Source organism: Candoia aspera, chromosome 3 (assembly GCF_035149785.1).
Source record: "Candoia aspera isolate rCanAsp1 chromosome 3, rCanAsp1.hap2, whole genome shotgun sequence".
Lineage (NCBI taxonomy): Eukaryota > Metazoa > Chordata > Lepidosauria > Squamata > Boidae > Candoia > Candoia aspera.
In genome coordinates this window covers 97,093,824-97,113,473 of record NC_086155.1, presented here as the reverse complement: position 1 = coordinate 97,113,473, position 19,650 = coordinate 97,093,824, and the positions used below count along the sequence as shown (strand labels likewise).

At 39.8% G+C, this 19,650-nt stretch overlaps 1 protein-coding gene across 1 annotated transcript in view; it reads left to right on the top strand.

Annotated features, from left to right (window-relative positions):
* CDC73 (cell division cycle 73) overlaps positions 1-19,650 on the top strand; it is a 147,241-nt gene that overhangs the window by 26,900 nt on the left and 100,691 nt on the right. The window contains exons 8-9 of the mRNA XM_063298401.1: positions 6,679-6,777; positions 8,490-8,568. Coding sequence (XP_063154471.1) covers positions 6,679-6,777; positions 8,490-8,568 — 178 coding nt within the window. The remainder of the gene's footprint in view (positions 1-6,678; positions 6,778-8,489; positions 8,569-19,650) is intronic.

Below are 19,650 nucleotides of genomic sequence, written 5' to 3'. Positions count from 1 at the left end.
ATCCAAATATACGCCCCGACCATAAATACTGAAGAAGCTGAAGTAGAGCAGTTCTATGAGGATCTGCAGCACCTACTGGACAACACGCCTAAAAGAGATGTTATTTTCATCACAGGAGACTGGAATGCTAAGGTGGGCAGTCAAATGACACCTGGAATTACAGGTAAGTATGGCCTGGGAGAACAAAATGAAGCAGGACATAGGCTGATAGAATTTTGCCAAGACAATTCACTCTGCATAACAAACACTCTCTTCCAACAACCTAAGAGACGGCTTTATACATGGACTTCACCAGATGGACAACACCGAAATCAGATTGATTACATCCTTTGCAGCCAAAGGTGGCGGACATCTATACAGTCGGTAAAAACAAAGCCTGGAGCTGACTGTAGTTCAGATCACGAACTTCTTGCACAATTTAGGATCAGACAAAAGAGATTAGGGATGACCCACAGATCAGCTAGATATGAGCTCACTAATATTCCTATGGAATATGCAATGGAGGTGAAGAATAGATTTAAGGGACTGGACTTAGTAGATAGGGTCCCAGAAGAACTCTGGACAGAAGTTGGCAGCATTGTTCAGGAGGCGGCAACAAAATACATCCCAAAGAAAGAGAAAACCAAGAAGGCAAAATGGCTGTCTGCTGAGACACTAGAAGTAGCCCAGGAAAGAAGGAAAGCAAAAGGCAACAGTGATAGGGGGAGATATGCCCAATTAAATGCAAAATTCCAGAGGTTAGCCAGAAGAGATAAGGAATTATTTTTAAACAAGCAATGCGCGGAAGTGGAAGAAGACAATAGAATAGGAAGGACAAGAGACCTCTTCCAGAAAATTAGAAACATTGGAGGTAAATTCCAGGCAAAAATGGGTATGATCAAAAACAAAGATTGCAAGGACCTAACAGAAGAAGAAGAGATCAAGAAAAGGTGGCAAGAATATACAGAAGACCTGTATAGGAAGGATAACAATATCGGGGATAGCTTTGACGGTGTGGTCGGTGAGCTAGAGCCAGACATCCTGAAGAGTGAGGTTGAGTGGGCCTTAAGAAGCATTGCTAATAACAAGGCAACAGGGGACGACGGCATCCCAGCTGAACTGTTCAAAATCTTGCAAGATGATGCTGTCGAGGTAATGCATGCTATATGCCAGCAAATTTGGAAAACACAAGAATGGCCATCAGATTGGACAAAATCAACTTATATCCCCATACCAAAAAAGGGAAACACTAAAGAATGTTCAAACTATCGAACAGTGGCACTCATTTCACATGCCAGTAAGGTAATGCTCAAGATCCTTCAAGGTAGACTTCAGCAATTCATGGAGCGAGAATTGCCAGATGTACAAGCTGGGTTTAGAAAAGGCAGAGGAACTAGAGACCAAATTGCCAATATCCACTGGATAATGGAAAAAGCCAGGGAGTTTCAGAAAAACATCTATTTCTGTTTTATTGACTGTTCTAAAGCCTTTGACTGTGTGGACCATAACAAATTGTGGAAAGTGCTTAGTGGTATGGGGATACCAAGTCATCTTGTCTGCCTCCTGAAGAATCTGTATAACGACCAAGTAGCAACAGTAAGAACAGACCACGGAACAACGGACTGGTTTAAGATTGGGAAAGGAGTACGGCAGGGCTGTATACTCTCACCCTACCTATTCAACTTGTACGCAGAACACATCATGCAACAAGCTGGCCTTGAGGAATCCAAGGCTGGAGTTAAAATCTCTGGAGGAAACATTAACAATCTCAGATATGCAGATGATACCACTTTGATGGCTGAAAGTGAAGAGGGACTGAGGAGCCTTATGATGAAGGTGAAAGAAGAAAGTGCAAAAGCTGGTTTGCAGCTAAACCTCAAAAAACCCAAGATTATGGCAACCAGCTTGATTGATAACTGGCAAATAGAGGGAGAAAATGTAGAAGCAGTGAAAGACTTTGTATTCCTAGGTGCAAAGATTACTGCAGATGCTGACTGAAGTCAGGAAATCAGAAGACGCTTAATCCTTGGAAGAAGAGCAATGACAAATCTCGATAAAATAGTTAAGAGCAGAGACATCACACTGACAACAAAGGCCCGCATAGTTAAAGCAATGGTGTTCCCTGTAGTAACATATGGCTGCGAGAGCTGGACCATAAGGAAAGCTGAGCGAAGGAAGATCGATGCTTTTGAACTGTGGTGTTGGAGGAAAATTCTGAGAGTGCCTTGGACTGCAAGAAGATCAAACCAATCCATCCTCCAGGAAATAAAGCCAGACTGCTCACTTGAGGGAATGATATTAAAGGCAAAACTGAAATACTTTGGCCACATAATGAGAAGACAGGACACCCTGGAGAAGATGCTGATGCTAGGGGGAGTGGAAGGCAAAAGGAAGAGGGGCCGACCAAGGGCAAGATGGATGGATGATATTCTAGAGGTGACGGACTCGTCCCTGGGGGAGCTGAGGGTGTTGACGACCGACAGGAAGCTCTGGCGTGGGCTGGTCCATGAAGTCACGAAGAGTCGGAAGCGACTAAACCAATAAACAACAAACAGCACTACAGTTCAGAATGTTTTGTTATACATCTCCAATTACTAATGTTTAAATATCAGGAGGACAATCAATCATAGACCTTCAATATTTTAGTAGAAATCCTTAAAAGGACTCAGAAAAGAACCAATTCCCAACCAAGCTCCAGCCTAGTAAATAAGTGTCCTGTCAGCACCTGATCATTCAAGCATTCACACATACACAATCAAGAAGCTGGATCTCTTTGAACTGTTTTAATGAAGCGTAACGAACGGTACAGAAGGCAAGCTGTGAATAAAGATTTCCCGCTCAAACCTGATTTAAAACTACATTCCCTTAGTTAGTCCCCTTTCCCACGAAGCATGTCACTCCCCCTCCCATCCAGATGGTATTCCTACCGTATCTCAACCCCGCGTCCTTGATGTGCTCCATAGCCATAATAACCCACTTTACACTCCAACTTTGCACCCCCTCCCATCTGGCAACATGAGAGAATGTAATGATGGGAGATGCCCTGATAAGGGTTTCTGTGAAACCTTTGATCGGGGGATCTGACATGTCCTGTGATTGGCCATATCCAAATAGGCATTCATTTGTGAGAGTCCCCATAGCGTGCTCTCGGGTTTACAGCAAGACTGGGAAAAGCCAACACTCTTTTAATGATTCCCAGAGGCCCCCGAAAATGTCTTACCAATTAATGGCTGTGTGATTTCTTTTTCTGATTTTGACAGCAAGTAAAAAAAGTATGTAAGCCATAGAGTAAGCTTCAGGCCATTAAAAAGCAAAACGAAACAAAAACCTTGATGAAACCCTAGCTCTGCTCATTTACATTGTGTCATTGCCCCTACCAATGTAATCTTTGATAACTTCAAAAAAGTGTAGCACCTAGCAATTAAAAGCTTGCCCACTGTTGATTTAGCATACTGTTTTTCAGCTTAAGGAACATCCAGATATGTAGACTTCAACTTCCAGAATTCTCAACCTTGGCCTGGATGGCTGGAGGGTACCCAGATTAGGAAAAAGATTTAGAACAACTAATTTGTTATAACAGCTACCTGGCAATTAGTATATCTAAAGTAGTACTGTGATACTAGTGAACAGGGGCTGGAGGGGCTGTTTTCATCCATGAGTCATTGAAGGCTCTTAGATGCTCTGTACTATAAATAACCAGATGTGAAGCTCTCTGGTTGAGGTTGGGCATTAGGGAACAGTTGAGATTTCTGCTGTCAGTGTTGGTGTCGATGTATGGTCCCAGTTTCTGGAGGCTGTGGAGTCTGGATGGGGATGAACAGACTTAGGCTCAATCCTGGTAAGACTGAATAGCTGTGTGTTTTTGGGGCCCTGAGACTGAGGGATCTTCTATGTTAGTCTTGGATGGGGTTGTACTTTTTATTTGAGTCTGATGTACAACCTGGGAATCATCTTGAACTTCTGTTCAAGGAGCAGGTGGCCAAGAAGGCCTTTACACAGATTTGTCTGATGCATCAGTTCCGATCAGTGTCCCTTCAGATGGTCGCTCTTGCCCTACTCACCTCACAAATGCAATGCACTTTACATGGGGCTGACCTTGAGGACTACACAGAAGCTACAGTGGACCCAGAATGTAGCAGTGCAAGCAGCGATGGGTATGCCACAGTATAGCCATGTGACACCATTGCTCTGTGAGCTGCCCTGACTGCCAGTTGACTTCTGGGTACAATTCAAGATGCTGGTTATTATCTATAATGACCTTCATGGTATAAGGCCTGATTATTTGAGGGACTACCCATCTCTAATAGTGTCTGCCCATCCACTAAAATCCAGCAGAGTAGGTATACTTGGGGTCCCCTTAATTAAAAAGTGTCACCTGTTGGGTCCTCAGAGACATGCCTTTTCTGTCGTGACCCTTACCCTCTGGAACAGCATTCCCCCCAGAGTTTCATATGGTTTCCATGCTGATAATGTTCTGAAAGGCATCAATAATTTGGCTGTTCTCCCAGGCCTTGGGGCAGAATGGTGGGTGAGCCATGGTAAGATTTTTTCTTTTAATGTTTTGTATGGGTTTTCTTGATGCATTTCTTCTATTTCTCTTTTTCTAATGTCCTGACTTTTTCATAATGTAAAGCACCCAGAGTCAGTTGGACTTGGGCTTTCCTTAAATTGAATGAATGGATGAATGAATGAGTGACGAATGTTCAGTGCATTAACAATATTTAGGTTATATCAAGAACAGGAACAAATCTCTTAAGTAAGTTTGTTTTTTAAACGGTTAGTCTCTTGTGCTGTTAATATCGGAGCCACCAAATTAATTTAACTGTAATTAAGCTGGAAAAAGAAATCTGTTTCTGAAAAGGAAGGCTCGTCTTAGGATGGTTCCTGGTTTGATAAATGCAATTAATAGTTGTATCTCCATTAGTCCAGAGAGGCTTAATGAATGGTGTCTTGTACCTTTAGAGTCTGCTTAATGAAACACAGCTTTTGCATTACAGTACTGACTCATTCCTCTGCCACCACTATTAATTCCAGTTAGTTCTGGAAATTACTTTATGATTTGACCTGAGCAAGATGTTCAATTTGTAACCACAAATGTGATTCTTGCTTACTTTTTTGAGAAGTTGAAGCAAGTTTTTGGCATAGCAAGCAACTTTAAATTTGGTACAATGTATTAGATTTATTTTTTAATATTACTGTTATCAGAAAGAAAAAGCTCTCATGAATACTTATCATTCATTTAATCTTACATATATGTTCATAGCAGACTGTAAATAATTTACTATTGTTTACCTAAGTTTAAAGAAGGGGAAAAAATGGAAGGTTAAGTATATAAAGTAATACAAGCAGTCCAAACTCTAAATAGTCAAGACTCCCAAACACAAGATCCCTTGATGTTTATATAAACTTATAGTATGCATCTACTTGTTATGCTTTTAATGTTTTCATAATGATAATGAATAAGATAGAGCCATTTAGCATTACAAATGTTTTTATGGAGCTCAGCTGCTGAATACGTTCATTATTACTTAGAATTATCAGTAATAGAGGACATCTGTTGTGTACATATGCCATTCAACAAGAAGTGCATATTGAGAGTTGATGCAAATTGGTTAAATATGTGCCTTTTATAAAATGCTAATTTGTCATTTTTAAGCTTCTCTTAAACAGAATAATGCACTTTAGTTATGCAACTTCTCTTTCAGCATATTTAAAAGAGTATTTTTTCTCAGTTTAAATCTGACATGTTTTTACCTGCCTCAAGGCTTCCCTTTTTCTTGCCTTCTACCTGTTTGTATGCACGTTGAGTTGGGACCCTTTTTCTTGTTCTGGAAGAAAAGCAGAATATAATTTTTTAAAATAAGGTTTATAATTAGCTTATAAACTAATTAATTTTAACATATAACTACGTATTTATAATGTACTTTACTTTGTCATACCCTTTAAATGATTGACAATAGATGCTACCCTATTCACAAGAAAGGAAGACTTTCTCCCCCCGCCCCCCCAATGGAAGAGTATTTGCCTTGTTAGTAATATGGTGTGAAGGAGAAGAGGGTTTTATTTTTCCCTGCCATACCTTCCTTTTTGGTGGGAGAATAATCTTAAATGTAGTGGGGCGGGTGTTTTGTTTTCAGTAAATACAGTCTAAGAAATGCCTTTCTGGTTGAATTACCTTTTCTTTATAGGATTATTTCTTATATTGGTGATCCTTGACTCACTGTTCCATTGGCTTATGTATCATTCTGTAGTTCTCTAGTATCATATCTACCTTTTGGCCATAGCTGTTGACATACAGCATTTAGGATCTAAAAGTGGGGAGGTTAGGATAAGTTTGAACTCTCTAAGGGCATATTCAGTGTATTCAAAGTTGCTGGTATAGCTTATATTTGCTATGAAGATTGTAACCAACTTGTGCCTTGGGATTTGTGCAATTACTCTACTTTCTCCAGTAATAATGTCAGGATTTAAACTTGGCACCTTGCATTTCATCCATGAAACACGTACATGAAAACTGTTTCATTTCCTTTTTCAGCTGCATGTCTAATTATTTTTAGTCTCAAAGCTATATTTTCTGGTGTATTAAGAGTATTCATTTTAAAGTTTATATCATATTTGTGTAACCAGTGGCTTCTGAAATGTTGTAAAACAAAGAGAATGCAATATTTTATTTATTGTTTGTTTGTTTGCATATTTTAGAACTTTGCCAAGAACATATTTGCAATTCTTCAATCAGTCAAAGCTAGAGAAGAAGGCCGTGCACCTGAGCAACGACCAGCACCAAATACTGCACCAATGGTAAGACTGCAGTAGAAAATAAAATCTTGTTATTTAATGAAAGAAGAAAAACGGGAATTCTATGTTTTTCATTTTGCTTCATTTTTATTTACTCAAAGGAAAAAGTTTCTAATATTATATAGATGTATTTAACACTTTTCTACATGCTTTGTCATGGTACAAGTGGTCCTCAGTTAATGACTGTAATTGGGACCAGCAACTCCGTCAATAAGTAACACAATCCTAAAGCGAAAAATCACATCACTGCGCTGACTTACAATGGTAGTTCTGGTTGCGGTCATTAAGTGAATCATGCACAGTCATTAATGCAACATAATGCAAGCTTGATTGTAAACTGCCCAGAGTCCCTCTTTTGGGGGAGATAGGCGGTGACAAAATTTGATAGATAAATGAATAAATGAGACTGCAGCTTGCAACTTCCTTCTGGCATTCCCATTGACTTTGCTTGTCAGAAGCTGGCAGTGAAAGTTGTGAATGGTGATCATGTGACTGTGGGATTCTGCAACATCGTAATTGGGTGTCGGTTGCCAAGCACCCAAATCGCAATCACATGAATGTGGGGACACTGCAATGGCTGCAACTTTGAGGACCAGTCGTAACTCTCCTTGTTCGGTCCCTTCGTAACTTCGGTCACTGAATGAGTGGTCACTTAGTGAGGACTACCTGTATTTATTTGCTTCAGCAGAAATGATTTTTTTGAATAAGCACTGTTTGATTTAGGTGTGCAAATTTATATAAACTTTAAAGAGTGTAGATGCTCATTCTAATAAGGCAGTACATTTCAGTTGATGCATCCTTAGGAAAGGCAGTTTGAAATAGCATGTGTACAGTATTTATTCCTATTCAAAGTATTCATTTCTACTGATCTCATTTGAATAAAATATACCAGGTCAATTACAGGTAGCTGTCGAGGTATGTCCATTCGTTCAGTGACTGTTCAAGGTTACAACAGTACTGAAAAAAATGAACTTATGACCGGTCCTTGAGGTTCTGGCCATCGCAGTGCCCCCAAGGCCCATCCACATTTACATCTGCCCCCCTGCCACCGCCCACCCCAGCTGCTGCCCCCAGCTGACCTTCATTGTCTTAGCCTGGAAAAAGGCTGGAGTCCCAGGCAAGCAGGCCAGCAGGTGAGAGCTTGCAGCACAGGGCTTGTGGTGATGTGGGGCTTGAGGCTGGCAGGTGCTGCTCAGGTTTTCTGCAGTGCTGGGCTTGACACCTCAAGCCCTGTGGCTCAGCAGGCCCTATGCTCCTTAGTGCCCACCCTCAGCACCTACCCTGGGCCTGTAGCTTGCCTGGGACTCATGCCTCTACCCACATTGTAGTCACATGAGGTCCTCACTTAATGAGCTGTGTGGTCCTGGGGTTATGACAGCAACCAGGACTGCCGGGGTCTCATGCTAAGCGGTGTGGTCATGTGCCATTATGCTTTACGACCACATCACTTAAGGGTGGAAATCCTGGTCTCAATTGCTGTTGTAACACAAGGAGTAGCCATAGATTTAAAATGTATTGTTACGTTTATACAGAAAATTAGATTGAAAATGAACCTTCTCCGAACCTTCCTTGAAAGGAGGTTCATTTCCAATCTAATTTTCTGTATAAATGTTGGTTTATCTGTTGTATATACTATATATACTATTCAAGCATAAATGTAAAATGTTTGCAAACAAATGTAACTGATACAAAATATCCTTCCCGTTTACTTTCAGGATCCAACTTTAAGGAACAAGCAGCCTATTCCAGCTGCCTATAACAGATATGATCAGGAAAGATTTAAAGGAAAGGAAGGTAAGAACATATATTATAATGAAAGAAACACAGACATTTTGAAATTCTTGGAGCTGCCAGTTGTGACTCTAGGAAATAATAAAGTAATTAAAACAACTAAATGCCATCTTAATCATTTTGCTTCTTCTACAAATTAGTTTTCACTATACTTTTTATTTGTTATAATGATACTAGAGCTCAGTGTTCTCCAAAATCTGTCTTTTATACAATCTTGATTTGGATGCATCACCTTCATACTTCACCTCTGCTGAAAACATTGATCAGCTGGTCAGCTTTGATAAGTTGGTTCTTGAGTAACCAAGATTTTGTTTTAAGTATGGAACAGAAAAACTGGAGTAATCATTTATGTTTTACTTTTCTATTAATAAAAAGCCTAGTTTACTGATAAATGATATATCCAGGATGTTTTATTATATTATTAAGTAGAACCGTGCCTTTATACTACATGCACATACCACTCTAATTTTCAGAAAGCATAACCATTAAATTGTTCAGATTCATCCATTGTTATTTTTCCTAATGTATATGTGTATATATGAGATGCCACCAATTTGTGGTTCTGTATTGCAGTCACTATTTGAGAGGTGCATGGAACCTTGATAAAAGCTAGGAAGTAAAAAGAAGGTGATTCTGGAACAATATCCATAATAGATATTTCATTTTATTTTATTTTATTTTGTTTTATTTATCGATTTATACGGCCACCCATCTCACATACGTGACTCTGGGTGGCTTACTATAAAATAGATAAAAATGCATATAATACAAAAAATAAAAATACACCATAGCAGCTAGGAAATAATAAGAAGTGGTTTCAAAAACAAGCAGCATATATTTTATAAAAGTTACTTTATGATTTTCTGCTTAAAGCAACACCTTTTAAGTCAAAACAATGCCTATTTAGTCAAAACAGTGTACTGTTCTAGCAGACCCAGTTCTATGTGCTTATGTGTATGCATATACAAACAATTGTATCTGTCCTACTAACCGTTTCTCCAGAGGAATGTATTTATTTTTAAATTTATTCTGGCCCTAGTCACATAAATGTCTCCCTTGCCTTATTATCTAATATTGACAAGCTAGCAAGGACTTGGTGTGGGCATCATAGCCTGTCATAAATAACTTTGTTTCTTCTGCTTGGAATATCTGTAAATTCTTAACTTTTTTTTAACTGTGAAGAGTAAACTCTGATTTTTTGTAAACATTATTTGTAAACATAGATAAAACCGGTGGAAAAAGAGGGTGGTTGGAGTTAGGAGTTCATAACCCTGTGGTTTACTCAAGGTCCCTTAAACACAATATTGGTTGTTTATTTTCTTTTGGTGAACAGTTTCATTGCTGAGTATTTTATTTTTCATCTGTTGGGTGATGGCGATATAATTGTACATTGTAACTTTTCTGTTATGGCCCCCATACTTAAGAACTCTGTACCCCTGGAAGTCCATGCTGGGCACTCATGGCACCTCAAAAAGCAGCCGGAATGGGCCTGTTCCACCCAATCTTTAACCCCAGTTGCCTATTAAAGGCATCCACCTTGGTGGAGGCGTTTAGAATTCACGTATTGTTTTCTATTGTTTTCAATTTTTACTGTATTGTAACCTGCCTAGAATTCTCTGATTCAGGCAGGTTGCACAAGCTGCAAATAAACAAGTAAATAATGCTTTAATCAATGTACTGAGTGCACCCTTGCTACACTTGTGACAACTTGAAATTAGATTCTCAGAATATATTTCTAAGATATTGATGTACTTCATGGATGGTTTATTTAATCAGAGGTCATGTAATATCTCACATTCTTACAGCACTGATAAACATTTTGCATTCTTTAGAGGTTTTATAGGTAACTTTTCTTTCTATTATAGGATTTTATGATCTGCTCTGGCTGATATTGTTAGGTGTGATTTTGTTCCATAATTGATTTAAAAAAGGCCTATAAATTCTGCTGTAATTTGTAATTTTTTTTAAAATCCCTTCCCACTCAATTTTATTTACTAGTTCAGTCAAGCACTATTTAAAAAAGACTTCATATTTGTTCAATTGTTCCAGAGTCTACTCTATTTAAAATAAATCCACGAAGATTTTTTGCTATTCCACCCATTCGTAATGACTTTCCTAGCTAATGTAGAAATACCAGAACTTAATTCATAGCACTATAATCAATAAGCAGTCACTCCAGCTAAATACACCATTGGTATTATATTTGTATTGCTGTTTTCAAAAAATCACAGGTCATCTTCTGACACCATCTTGAACTCCTTGATTCTCACAGCACACTAATCCATAAAACTGTTTGTATGTACACAACTCTCTGCAAGGCATGATTTATGGATTAATATTATATGGGAACCAAGTCACTACAGCATATTAACAAGCTATTTAAGAAACTGTGAGTTGATAAAGATTGTGAGCCCAGCCTTTTTCTTCCATAACCTCCCTCCATCCCCTTACGAGGTCATCCCATTAATGCCATGGAGTTAAATTGTTGCCTGTATATACTTTCTGTATATTTTGCTATTGCCCTTAGGGTTACTGCCATTGCCCTTAAGATTACTGTGACTTTTGGATCATCCAACTCATATGAAGCTGAAAAATAATAACCTTTCTGATAAGGGAGTGATGTTTAGTTTCTCAAAGTTGGAAGAAAATAATAGAGAATAGGATTGGTCAATATATTTCCTCCCCAGTTGCTAATAGCTTTGTTAAAATATTCTCACCCTTTCTAGACTTATCTTCTGTCCCTAGTTAGTAGAACAGAATCACAGCATCATATGTTGTGAATAAACACTCGTGAGTTTAACAGACATAAATCTTTAAGAAAAATACATCACCATTTTAAAAAAATAAAAATAAAATGAGGGGTTGGAAATGGTTACTATCTGATAAAAATAATTTTCATTCTGTAGCACACCAAATGTGCAAGTAGAAAATGGGATTAAGTTGTAAAAACGGTACAGACTATCATGTCTTGTTTTATTGCCCTCAGTGTTGTTGCTGCTGCTGCTGTGCTGTCCTGGCACTTCTGTATCTTTTCAGTACTGAGTTTTGTAGCTTTGCTGTATTTTAAGTAATTTTTTATCTCATCTTCTCATTTCATACAAATTCTGATAGTTTTTAACTGCTTAAAAAATTGTTTTTATCTTCAAAGCCAATTTGAGCACTCATCTGTGGTTTTATTTAATTGTTCATTTTATGGAAAGTTATGTAGTGAAGCTCAAGTATTTTAATGAATGCACAAATAGAAGAAAATAAGAATCTGACAAGGGAAGAAAAAGCGCTATATTGCCTTCAGTCAGCAATTGAATATCAATCAGATGTCACAGAGATGTATGTTTGCATGTGCTAAATGGAATAAAGCAGTATATTTAAGATATACTAAAAATTACTTTCCTGTTGGATCCTTTCAGCAAGCTAAGATTTCTCTCTGTCAGTGTTTAAAGATGGAGTTTTTCCCTCATTGGAAAAAAGTCCTTGTGTGCAGATTTTTATATTTGTCTATATACATGAAAGCAACTCTATCTACGTAGGAGTAAGTAAATGGATGTAGAAATTGAAATGGGGCTAGGGTGAAGCCTGCTTTCTACTCTGGTGGCCTCAGCTACTAAAGATCAATATTGTTGAGTTTCCACAGCCTCATTCTGAATTGTTTACATGTTTTTTGATGGAATGATAAAAATTGGCCTGTATACATATATATGATTTGTAACAGTTGTATATATAAGGTTCCTGTCATATTCTTCACAAGAATTCTGCCAAGTAGGCAATACACATTTGTCAGTTTTCCCCAAAACTTTAGGGTTAGGATTAGAGAAAATAATTAGAGAAAATAGTTTGAGCTGGTAAAAAATATGGTTGGGATTCCTGGGTATTTCCCTAGCTCAAAACCAGGCTACCTCATTGTTTAATAGGGATGCATAGAGGTACCCCAAAATATAGCTAAATGTAAAAGCAAATTGCTCATATATGCAACATTTAAATTATATATGCACACAGTAGTCTCACTGGTGTAGAAACAAATAGGCTGACCTCTAATGAAATTGATAAAACTCTTAAAATACATAGTAGTATAGGTATCTTGGTTAACAACCACTCATTCAATGACCAAAGTTGTGATGTCACTGAATGAGTGGTACTTCCAACTGGTCCTTAAAGTTCTGGCCGTCCCAGCACCCCCGCTGTCACATGATCATGATCCAGGTACTTGGCAACTGGCTCAAACTTACAACAGTTGCAGCTTCCTGCGGTCACAAGGTCACAATTTGTGACCTTCCCCGCCAGCTTCCCACAAGCAAAGTCAAAGACAGCAGGAAAGGTTGTGTGAAGTTTGAGCCTGCTTCTGACTCTGAAAATGAAACCTATCTGGAGTCAGAAGGGGAAAACAAAACTTACCAGGAGGGGCTTGGAGAATCTAAACCAGGAAGTGACTCAGTAGAGTGGGAGAATTTGCAGATGCAGATTGGACAAACTCCAGAGGGGGATTTGAATCCTCCAATCAGCGCTCAAGACAGGGGAGCAGAGAAGCGTGCGAATCAGAAAGCAGCCCGATTGGCTGTAGGAGAGAAAAGGCATGGAAGGGATCACTTTAAAGGGCAAGTGTGCAAGGAGCAAGCTGCTGGAGACAACCGATCCTTCCAGCTCACAGCACTTGCAGAAGAGTCCTTACCAGCGTCAGAAGCCTTGCCTGTAGCCGGCGTGGAACCAGTGCCAGCGCCTTCTGCCATCGCGGACCCACTTCCTGCGCAAGTCGCTCCAGTCGAGCCTCCCCTTGCTGTCCTTGTTGAGCACAGTCTCATGTCCAACTCTAAGCCTCGTTGCGTCACCCCAGCGTGATCCAGGTGTGCTCCCAGATTCCAGCCTTGCCTAGACTCTCCAGTCCAGTGCAGCCCTGCTCACAGATCCCAGCCTTGCCTAGACTCTCCAGTCCAGTCCAGACTTGCTTACAGATCTCTGCTTTGCCTAGACTCTCTGTGATGGTTGCCTTATTCCCAAAGAAACACAGACTCACTAGTTAGGGCTAAGGATTTCTGGTTTATTGGGAATAGAATGCATACACGAAAAAAGACGGGAATGAGCACATGGTGTGCGAGGCATCCGGTAAATACCCGCGGTGCGGACCTGATCCTTCCCCACCCCCTATTGTCCCAAAGTCCTGATCCGGAGTCTTGATGGGCGATCAGGGTGCGATTCCGGAGTCTCGATGGGTGATCGGGGGGATTAGCGCTGATTGCCTCTGTCCTCTTCCTGTGTCTGGAGCAGGTGTGTCCCCCGTGGTAATGCAGAGATGTCAGGAAGATAGGGTGATGGCTTTTCAGGTCAGGACAAAGGTATGGCTCTTTTGTCCTTTATTTGCATTTGTCTTTAAGTGTTTGTGAGATTATCACTGATTCCTTCCTCCTTCCTCCCCTTCCCTGGGAAGGCATGTTCCCCGTTGTGATGTATGTATACATCGCAACAGGGGACATGACACTCTCCAGTCTAGCCAGGCTTAGCCTCCAGAGCCAAGCCTTGCCTAGAGGTTCCAGTCCAGTCTCACCTAGCCTCCACATGTCAGCCCGGTCCTATCTGCATGCCAGTTCACAGAACCTTGCCTCCAGCTTCTGCCTTTCCACTCACTCTAGCTTCACCAAGTCTGACAGCTTCGATCAGAGAGTTAGCTGAATTCTGCCTTGCTGTTCTGCCACAGTCTGATCCTGCAGCCTTGCCTGTTCATCCGTCATTGCCTGGGTGGTCTTGATTGGAATTGCTTGCTATATTTATTCACTGGGACTTTACTGTTGTAAATAGTTGTTTTAAATAAAGAGTTTGATAATAATTCTGTCTGGCCACCTCATAGTCTGAACAGGTTGCAAGTCGCTTCCGCCACTTTTTCTTCCTCGTAGCCCCACTACAGAGTATGAGATCTGTAGCACACACTCATGCAGCAGCACCCCCTTCCCAGCCTGCACGCACTCATGCAGCCCCACAGCACTCTCTCCCTGGCCCTCATGCACTCACACAGTATCACAGCACCCTTTCCCCAGACTGCATGCACTCACATGGTGCAGCAGCACCCTCTCCCCAGACTGCACGCACTCATGCAGGGGAGCAGCATCCCCTCTCCAGCCCTCATACACTCGCTGCAACACCTCCCTCTGGGACCAGGTAGGCCCCACCTCATTCAGTACCACTCACCTGCTCGCCAGCCTGCTTGCAAGCCATGCAGGACTTGCGACTTCATGCCGGCTTCCCCATTGACTTTGTTTGTGGGAAGCCTCAGGAAGTCACAAGTCATGGTCACATGAGGTCCTTGCTTAACAACCCTCAGTTCTCACTTAACAACAGCAACAGGGACGGCTGGGATTACTGCCACTAAGTGATACGGTCACATGGCATTTTGCTTTATGAACTCATTGCTTAGCAATGGAAATTATGGTCTCAGTTACTGTTATTAAGCAAGGACTACCTGTATGATGCAGAATTAAATTGAAATTTAAAATAAGATGGGCCCATCTTCAAGCAAAGAGAATACTTTGTGGAGCCAAAAGACCAAAATCCACTGGATCTCCGTACTAAAACTGTGTACTTACATAGTTCATATTTACCCTAAATTTTTGGTGTCCACATTTTCAAACTATTTGGATGTTCTTAAGACTACTAGGGTATCTTAACAGTGTGAACAAAGGGATGCCATGTGGAAGAATGTCTCACTTTTCCCTTAAAGAATAATGATTAGATCATAGTTGCTGGATGGGATCGCTTTTTGTTTCTATCTTTTTTTTTTTAATAAGTACTTATGTGTCAAATATGCAAAATATTGTTTGGAATCACATGCAAAGCATTATTTGGCATTGTATGATAGCTAAGTAGTCTCATTTTTAAAAGTCAAAGAATTTAATTAGAATTGTTTTTCATAAATCACTGGATAGTTTGAAGATCCCGACTTCAGTATTTTATTTTCAGCCATGAAAGCATCATAAAACTATTTTAGAGCAATATGGTTAAGAAAGCCAAATTAACAGTTTTATATTCTATGATTGTCTATCTTTCTGGATTGCTTTAAGGGCTAACTTTATTTACCTTTAACGATTTGGATTAAGATTATTAAGGTATAATAACAAAAAAAAAAGAATGATGTTTGGTTTTGGATTTGACATGATTAAGATTGTTAAAATTGCTATATTATTAAGTATAAGACACAATTTATATGTTTTTTTAGTTTGATCATTATTATAGTAGTAGGAAGGAAATAAATAAATGTTATCTTTGGGGGGGAAGTTTATTAGGAGGTTATGTTTGTATGTTTGTGTGTATTCTTTTTCTTTTAATATAATGGGAGGGAGCAACTATAGTGATTTTTATAATGTGCTAATGGTATGATTTATAGAAATAATGCGACTTTGGTTTAATATAGAGTAAGGGATTGATTATGTAAAATTGTTGTATATTCTTGCTGTTAAAAGTCGGAAGTCACCTTTCTCTGTAACTTTCATTTTTTTTCTTTTGTCTTTTCACATCTCTTTAGTTGTTTTTTTTCTTTGTAGTTTTTTTTTTAATTTTTCTGTAGCTTTTATCTTTGTTTGAAATTTAATAAAATTCTTTAAAAAAAAAAAAAGATCTCTAGAGCAGGGTGGTATAACAAAGCCCAGACTGATACCTTAAAAATAATTGCAGACCACAAAGGAATAGCTGGCACACTGAACATCTGTTTGGCAGCTAGTAACACAACAGCAGTGGTGGAGTTGGCAGCATCAGTGAGGCCTGCAGATACTGGGCAATGTGTCTTTCAGGGCAGAGTTGGCTGGGAAAATCTAGGTGGCGACCACTGGATCTTTCCTGGGGGTGGAAATGTTTGATGGCAGTGGATTTGTTGAGTTTTCAGAAAATGCTGGCAAGCTGCCCAAGGCTCCTTGGTGGACCACACAGTGTGTGTGCCTACTCTTGCATTGCTAGAAGTGCCTGTTACAGTGCTGAATTATTATTTCAGCAGCTGAAGCCATTCCTGTATTTGCTTTCAAAGAAGGATTTGTTTATTTCCATTACCTTCTTGGTTGTTACCTAGATATACATATTTGGTCACATTCAGTTCTCACAGTGAAGTGTGTTATGCCAGTTGCAAATAAAATCTTGATTTGTTAACAATAGTTATAGGTCATAGTTTCATTTGTTTGATGAAACTGACTTGTTGCAAACCATGATTGCAATCTTTTCATGTTTTGCTCACATGTGTCTAGGAGGTAGAATGTGTTCGTTCAAGGTTCACTGCAACAGATCTTTATCACAACAATCCATGACATTTCCTGATAAATTACTGCCATTGTTTAATTATGCTGATGAGAAAGCAAAGAACAGAAGGAAACAAACTGAACAATCAAATAAAACCTAAACTGTTAAACATCTTCAAAGTGAGTTCTCCTTATGGCTTTTAGACAACTGCCAGAAACTAATGGTTAATGCAGCCAAAGAGAATGTAGATTTTAAATCCTATAAAACGTCATGGCCAATTCTAGCATATTATAAGTTTTATAGCTATTATCATAATTTACTTGTACACTGGCCTATTCTTTGGTAAGAATGGTAGGAAAGAATTACTTCTTAAGAGTAATTCGGTCTGCTAGTCTTACTTAGAGAAAATATTTCTTCCATATTGTTGAAATAAATGTGTATACATGTTGCAGGCTCATCTAACCTGAATAATTACCCTCTTTTCCAATTTGTGCTCCTAAAATCTTGAATAAAATTATCCAAAGGTTTCTGTGATATCAACATATAGAATTGTTACTAAATGGGGGCCAACACTATGGTTGATGACCAGATTTGGGTTAATTACTCTTTAACAAATCCTGCCTATTCATAGCTTTAGCACAAAGAATGCCTCATTACTGATACTAACCATGCCAACCACATACTCTCTTATCATAGCCTATTTGTAGAAGTAAATCCTGCTGAAATGGGCCTCCCTATATAATTATAATTGCAATTAATGTTGGGTCGGTTGTAATTTAATTGTAATTAGATGGGAGTGTGCCCCCCTTCACCTCAAGGAAGATATCCTGTGTATGTGCTAGTATACTGCCTATACCTCCCTGGTAGGATGTAGGCAACAGTGTACTGACCTGTACAGTAGTCTCTAAATTAGAGATCCTGTCTTTCATAGAATAACTTGACCATCTTAGGGAAAAACTTGAAGGTTGCCCTTATGGCATACTAGCCAAAATGTGCCAAAAACTGACCAGTACTGTTAGCCAGGAATGCTGCATATAGTATGGGTAGGACCAAAACTACAACTTCTAGTCAAGAGGGAAAGAGGGTTGAATTGTTGTTTTAGGTGACGTGAATGAGACAAAAGTATAGAATGACTTCCTGAGGGAATGAGACATAGTATAGAAAAAGTGGCCATTCAGAGACACAGGAATGAATGATAACAGGTAGTCCTTGACTTACAACAGCAATTGGGACCAGAATTTCCATCGCTAAGGGATGTGGTCATAAAGCGTCACCATATCACTTAGTGACAGCAATCACTGCAGTCCTGGTTGCTGTCATTAACCAAATCTCATGGTCATTAGGCAAGACAACTTCCTGCTGGATTCCCACAATCAAATCAGTGGGGAAACTGGGAAGAATTGCAAGTCCCAGGCGGCTTGCAAGCAAGCTGGCAGGCAGGTAAATGGCTGCTGCTGAGTGGGGGAGGGTGCAAGGGAGTTGCACGAGGGTGCGAGGGAGGTGTGACAAGGCTCGGGGAGGGTGTGCAGGAGTGCTCAAGGGAGGCACGGTGAGGCTCAGGGAGGGTGCACAGGGGGTGCACAAGTGGTCAGTGTGAGTGCAGAGGGGCTGGGGAGGGTATGCAGGTGGGGGAGACTTACCCCAGCGACTTGCAACCTTCCCTGCCGGCTTCCCCATTGACTTTCTGGGGGAGCCAGTAGGGAAGGTTGCAAATGGTGATCACATGATTACGGAGTACTGCAGCTGTTCATAAGTGTGAGCTGGTTGCCAAGCGCCCAGATTGTGATCACATGATCGTGGGGATGTTGAGATGGCCAGAACTCCAAAAACTGGTTGTAACCACCATTCATTCAGTGTCATTGTAACTTTGAATGGTCACTGAACGAATGGTTGTAAGTCAAAGACTACCTGTATAGGAGAATGTTTCAAGATCAAAGTAAAAGAGGCAGAGAAAGTGCCGAACGATTTTGGGGGAATAAAATACTGTTTTGGAAGTGAGTGAAGAGAGCTAAAGAAAGAACCTCCACTAGAGTGAATAGAATTAGCATTTAAAAATAGGATATGATTTGAGATGAAATTGAAGTAAGAGAGTGCTGGAAAGAGTATTTTAGAGGTATGGAAATTATATAAACCGAATATTGGGGCTAAAATAAATGCTTTTTTTATTCTGTAGAAGAAAGTAATGAACAGAAAGTCATAATATTGTGAGAACATTGGAAAAAGTTGTAGATAGTATAACTGGAGAAATGTTTAAATATGGATGTGATTTGCTTGTGGTGTGGCTGTGCAACTTGTTTAAAGTATGTGTGAAGGCCTCTTCCTGGCGATTGGAAGTATGCCATTATTCTCACAGCTCCTTTCGCCAGGAGTTGCTTTTGATCTGGAAAAAACCTTCCAGCTCGTCATATCAAGCTGCAATGAGAACTCTATCTGCGGAGCTTCAGTAGAGTTCAACCCAACGCCATTGCTCCCATACCGGAAGTGTTCTCCGGACAGTTGACAAGCAAGGAAAACGGCAGACTTCGCTTCTTTGTGAAGCAGAGATTCAGCTGGGAAGCACCTTCTTTTCGGTAAGCAGAAGCTGCAATTGAACATCTTGTTAAAAACAATACCCTCGACCACCCTACCTTGTTGACTACTTTACAACTTAATAGAAGAAAGAAGAAGAGACTAAATGTAGCTGTAGCGACTCAGGGAAGCCTGGTGAGTCGCTTTATTTTGAAACGGGTGGATGAATTGTGGAGAGATTAAAAGGAGAAAATAAGGACTACAGGAACAGAGTGCAAGTTAATTATTAATATATAGTAGCCATTTTCTTGCGACTATATTATCTGTCGCCATATAGTGGACTTGGTGGATAAAAGTTGTATAGCAAGTTTCTTC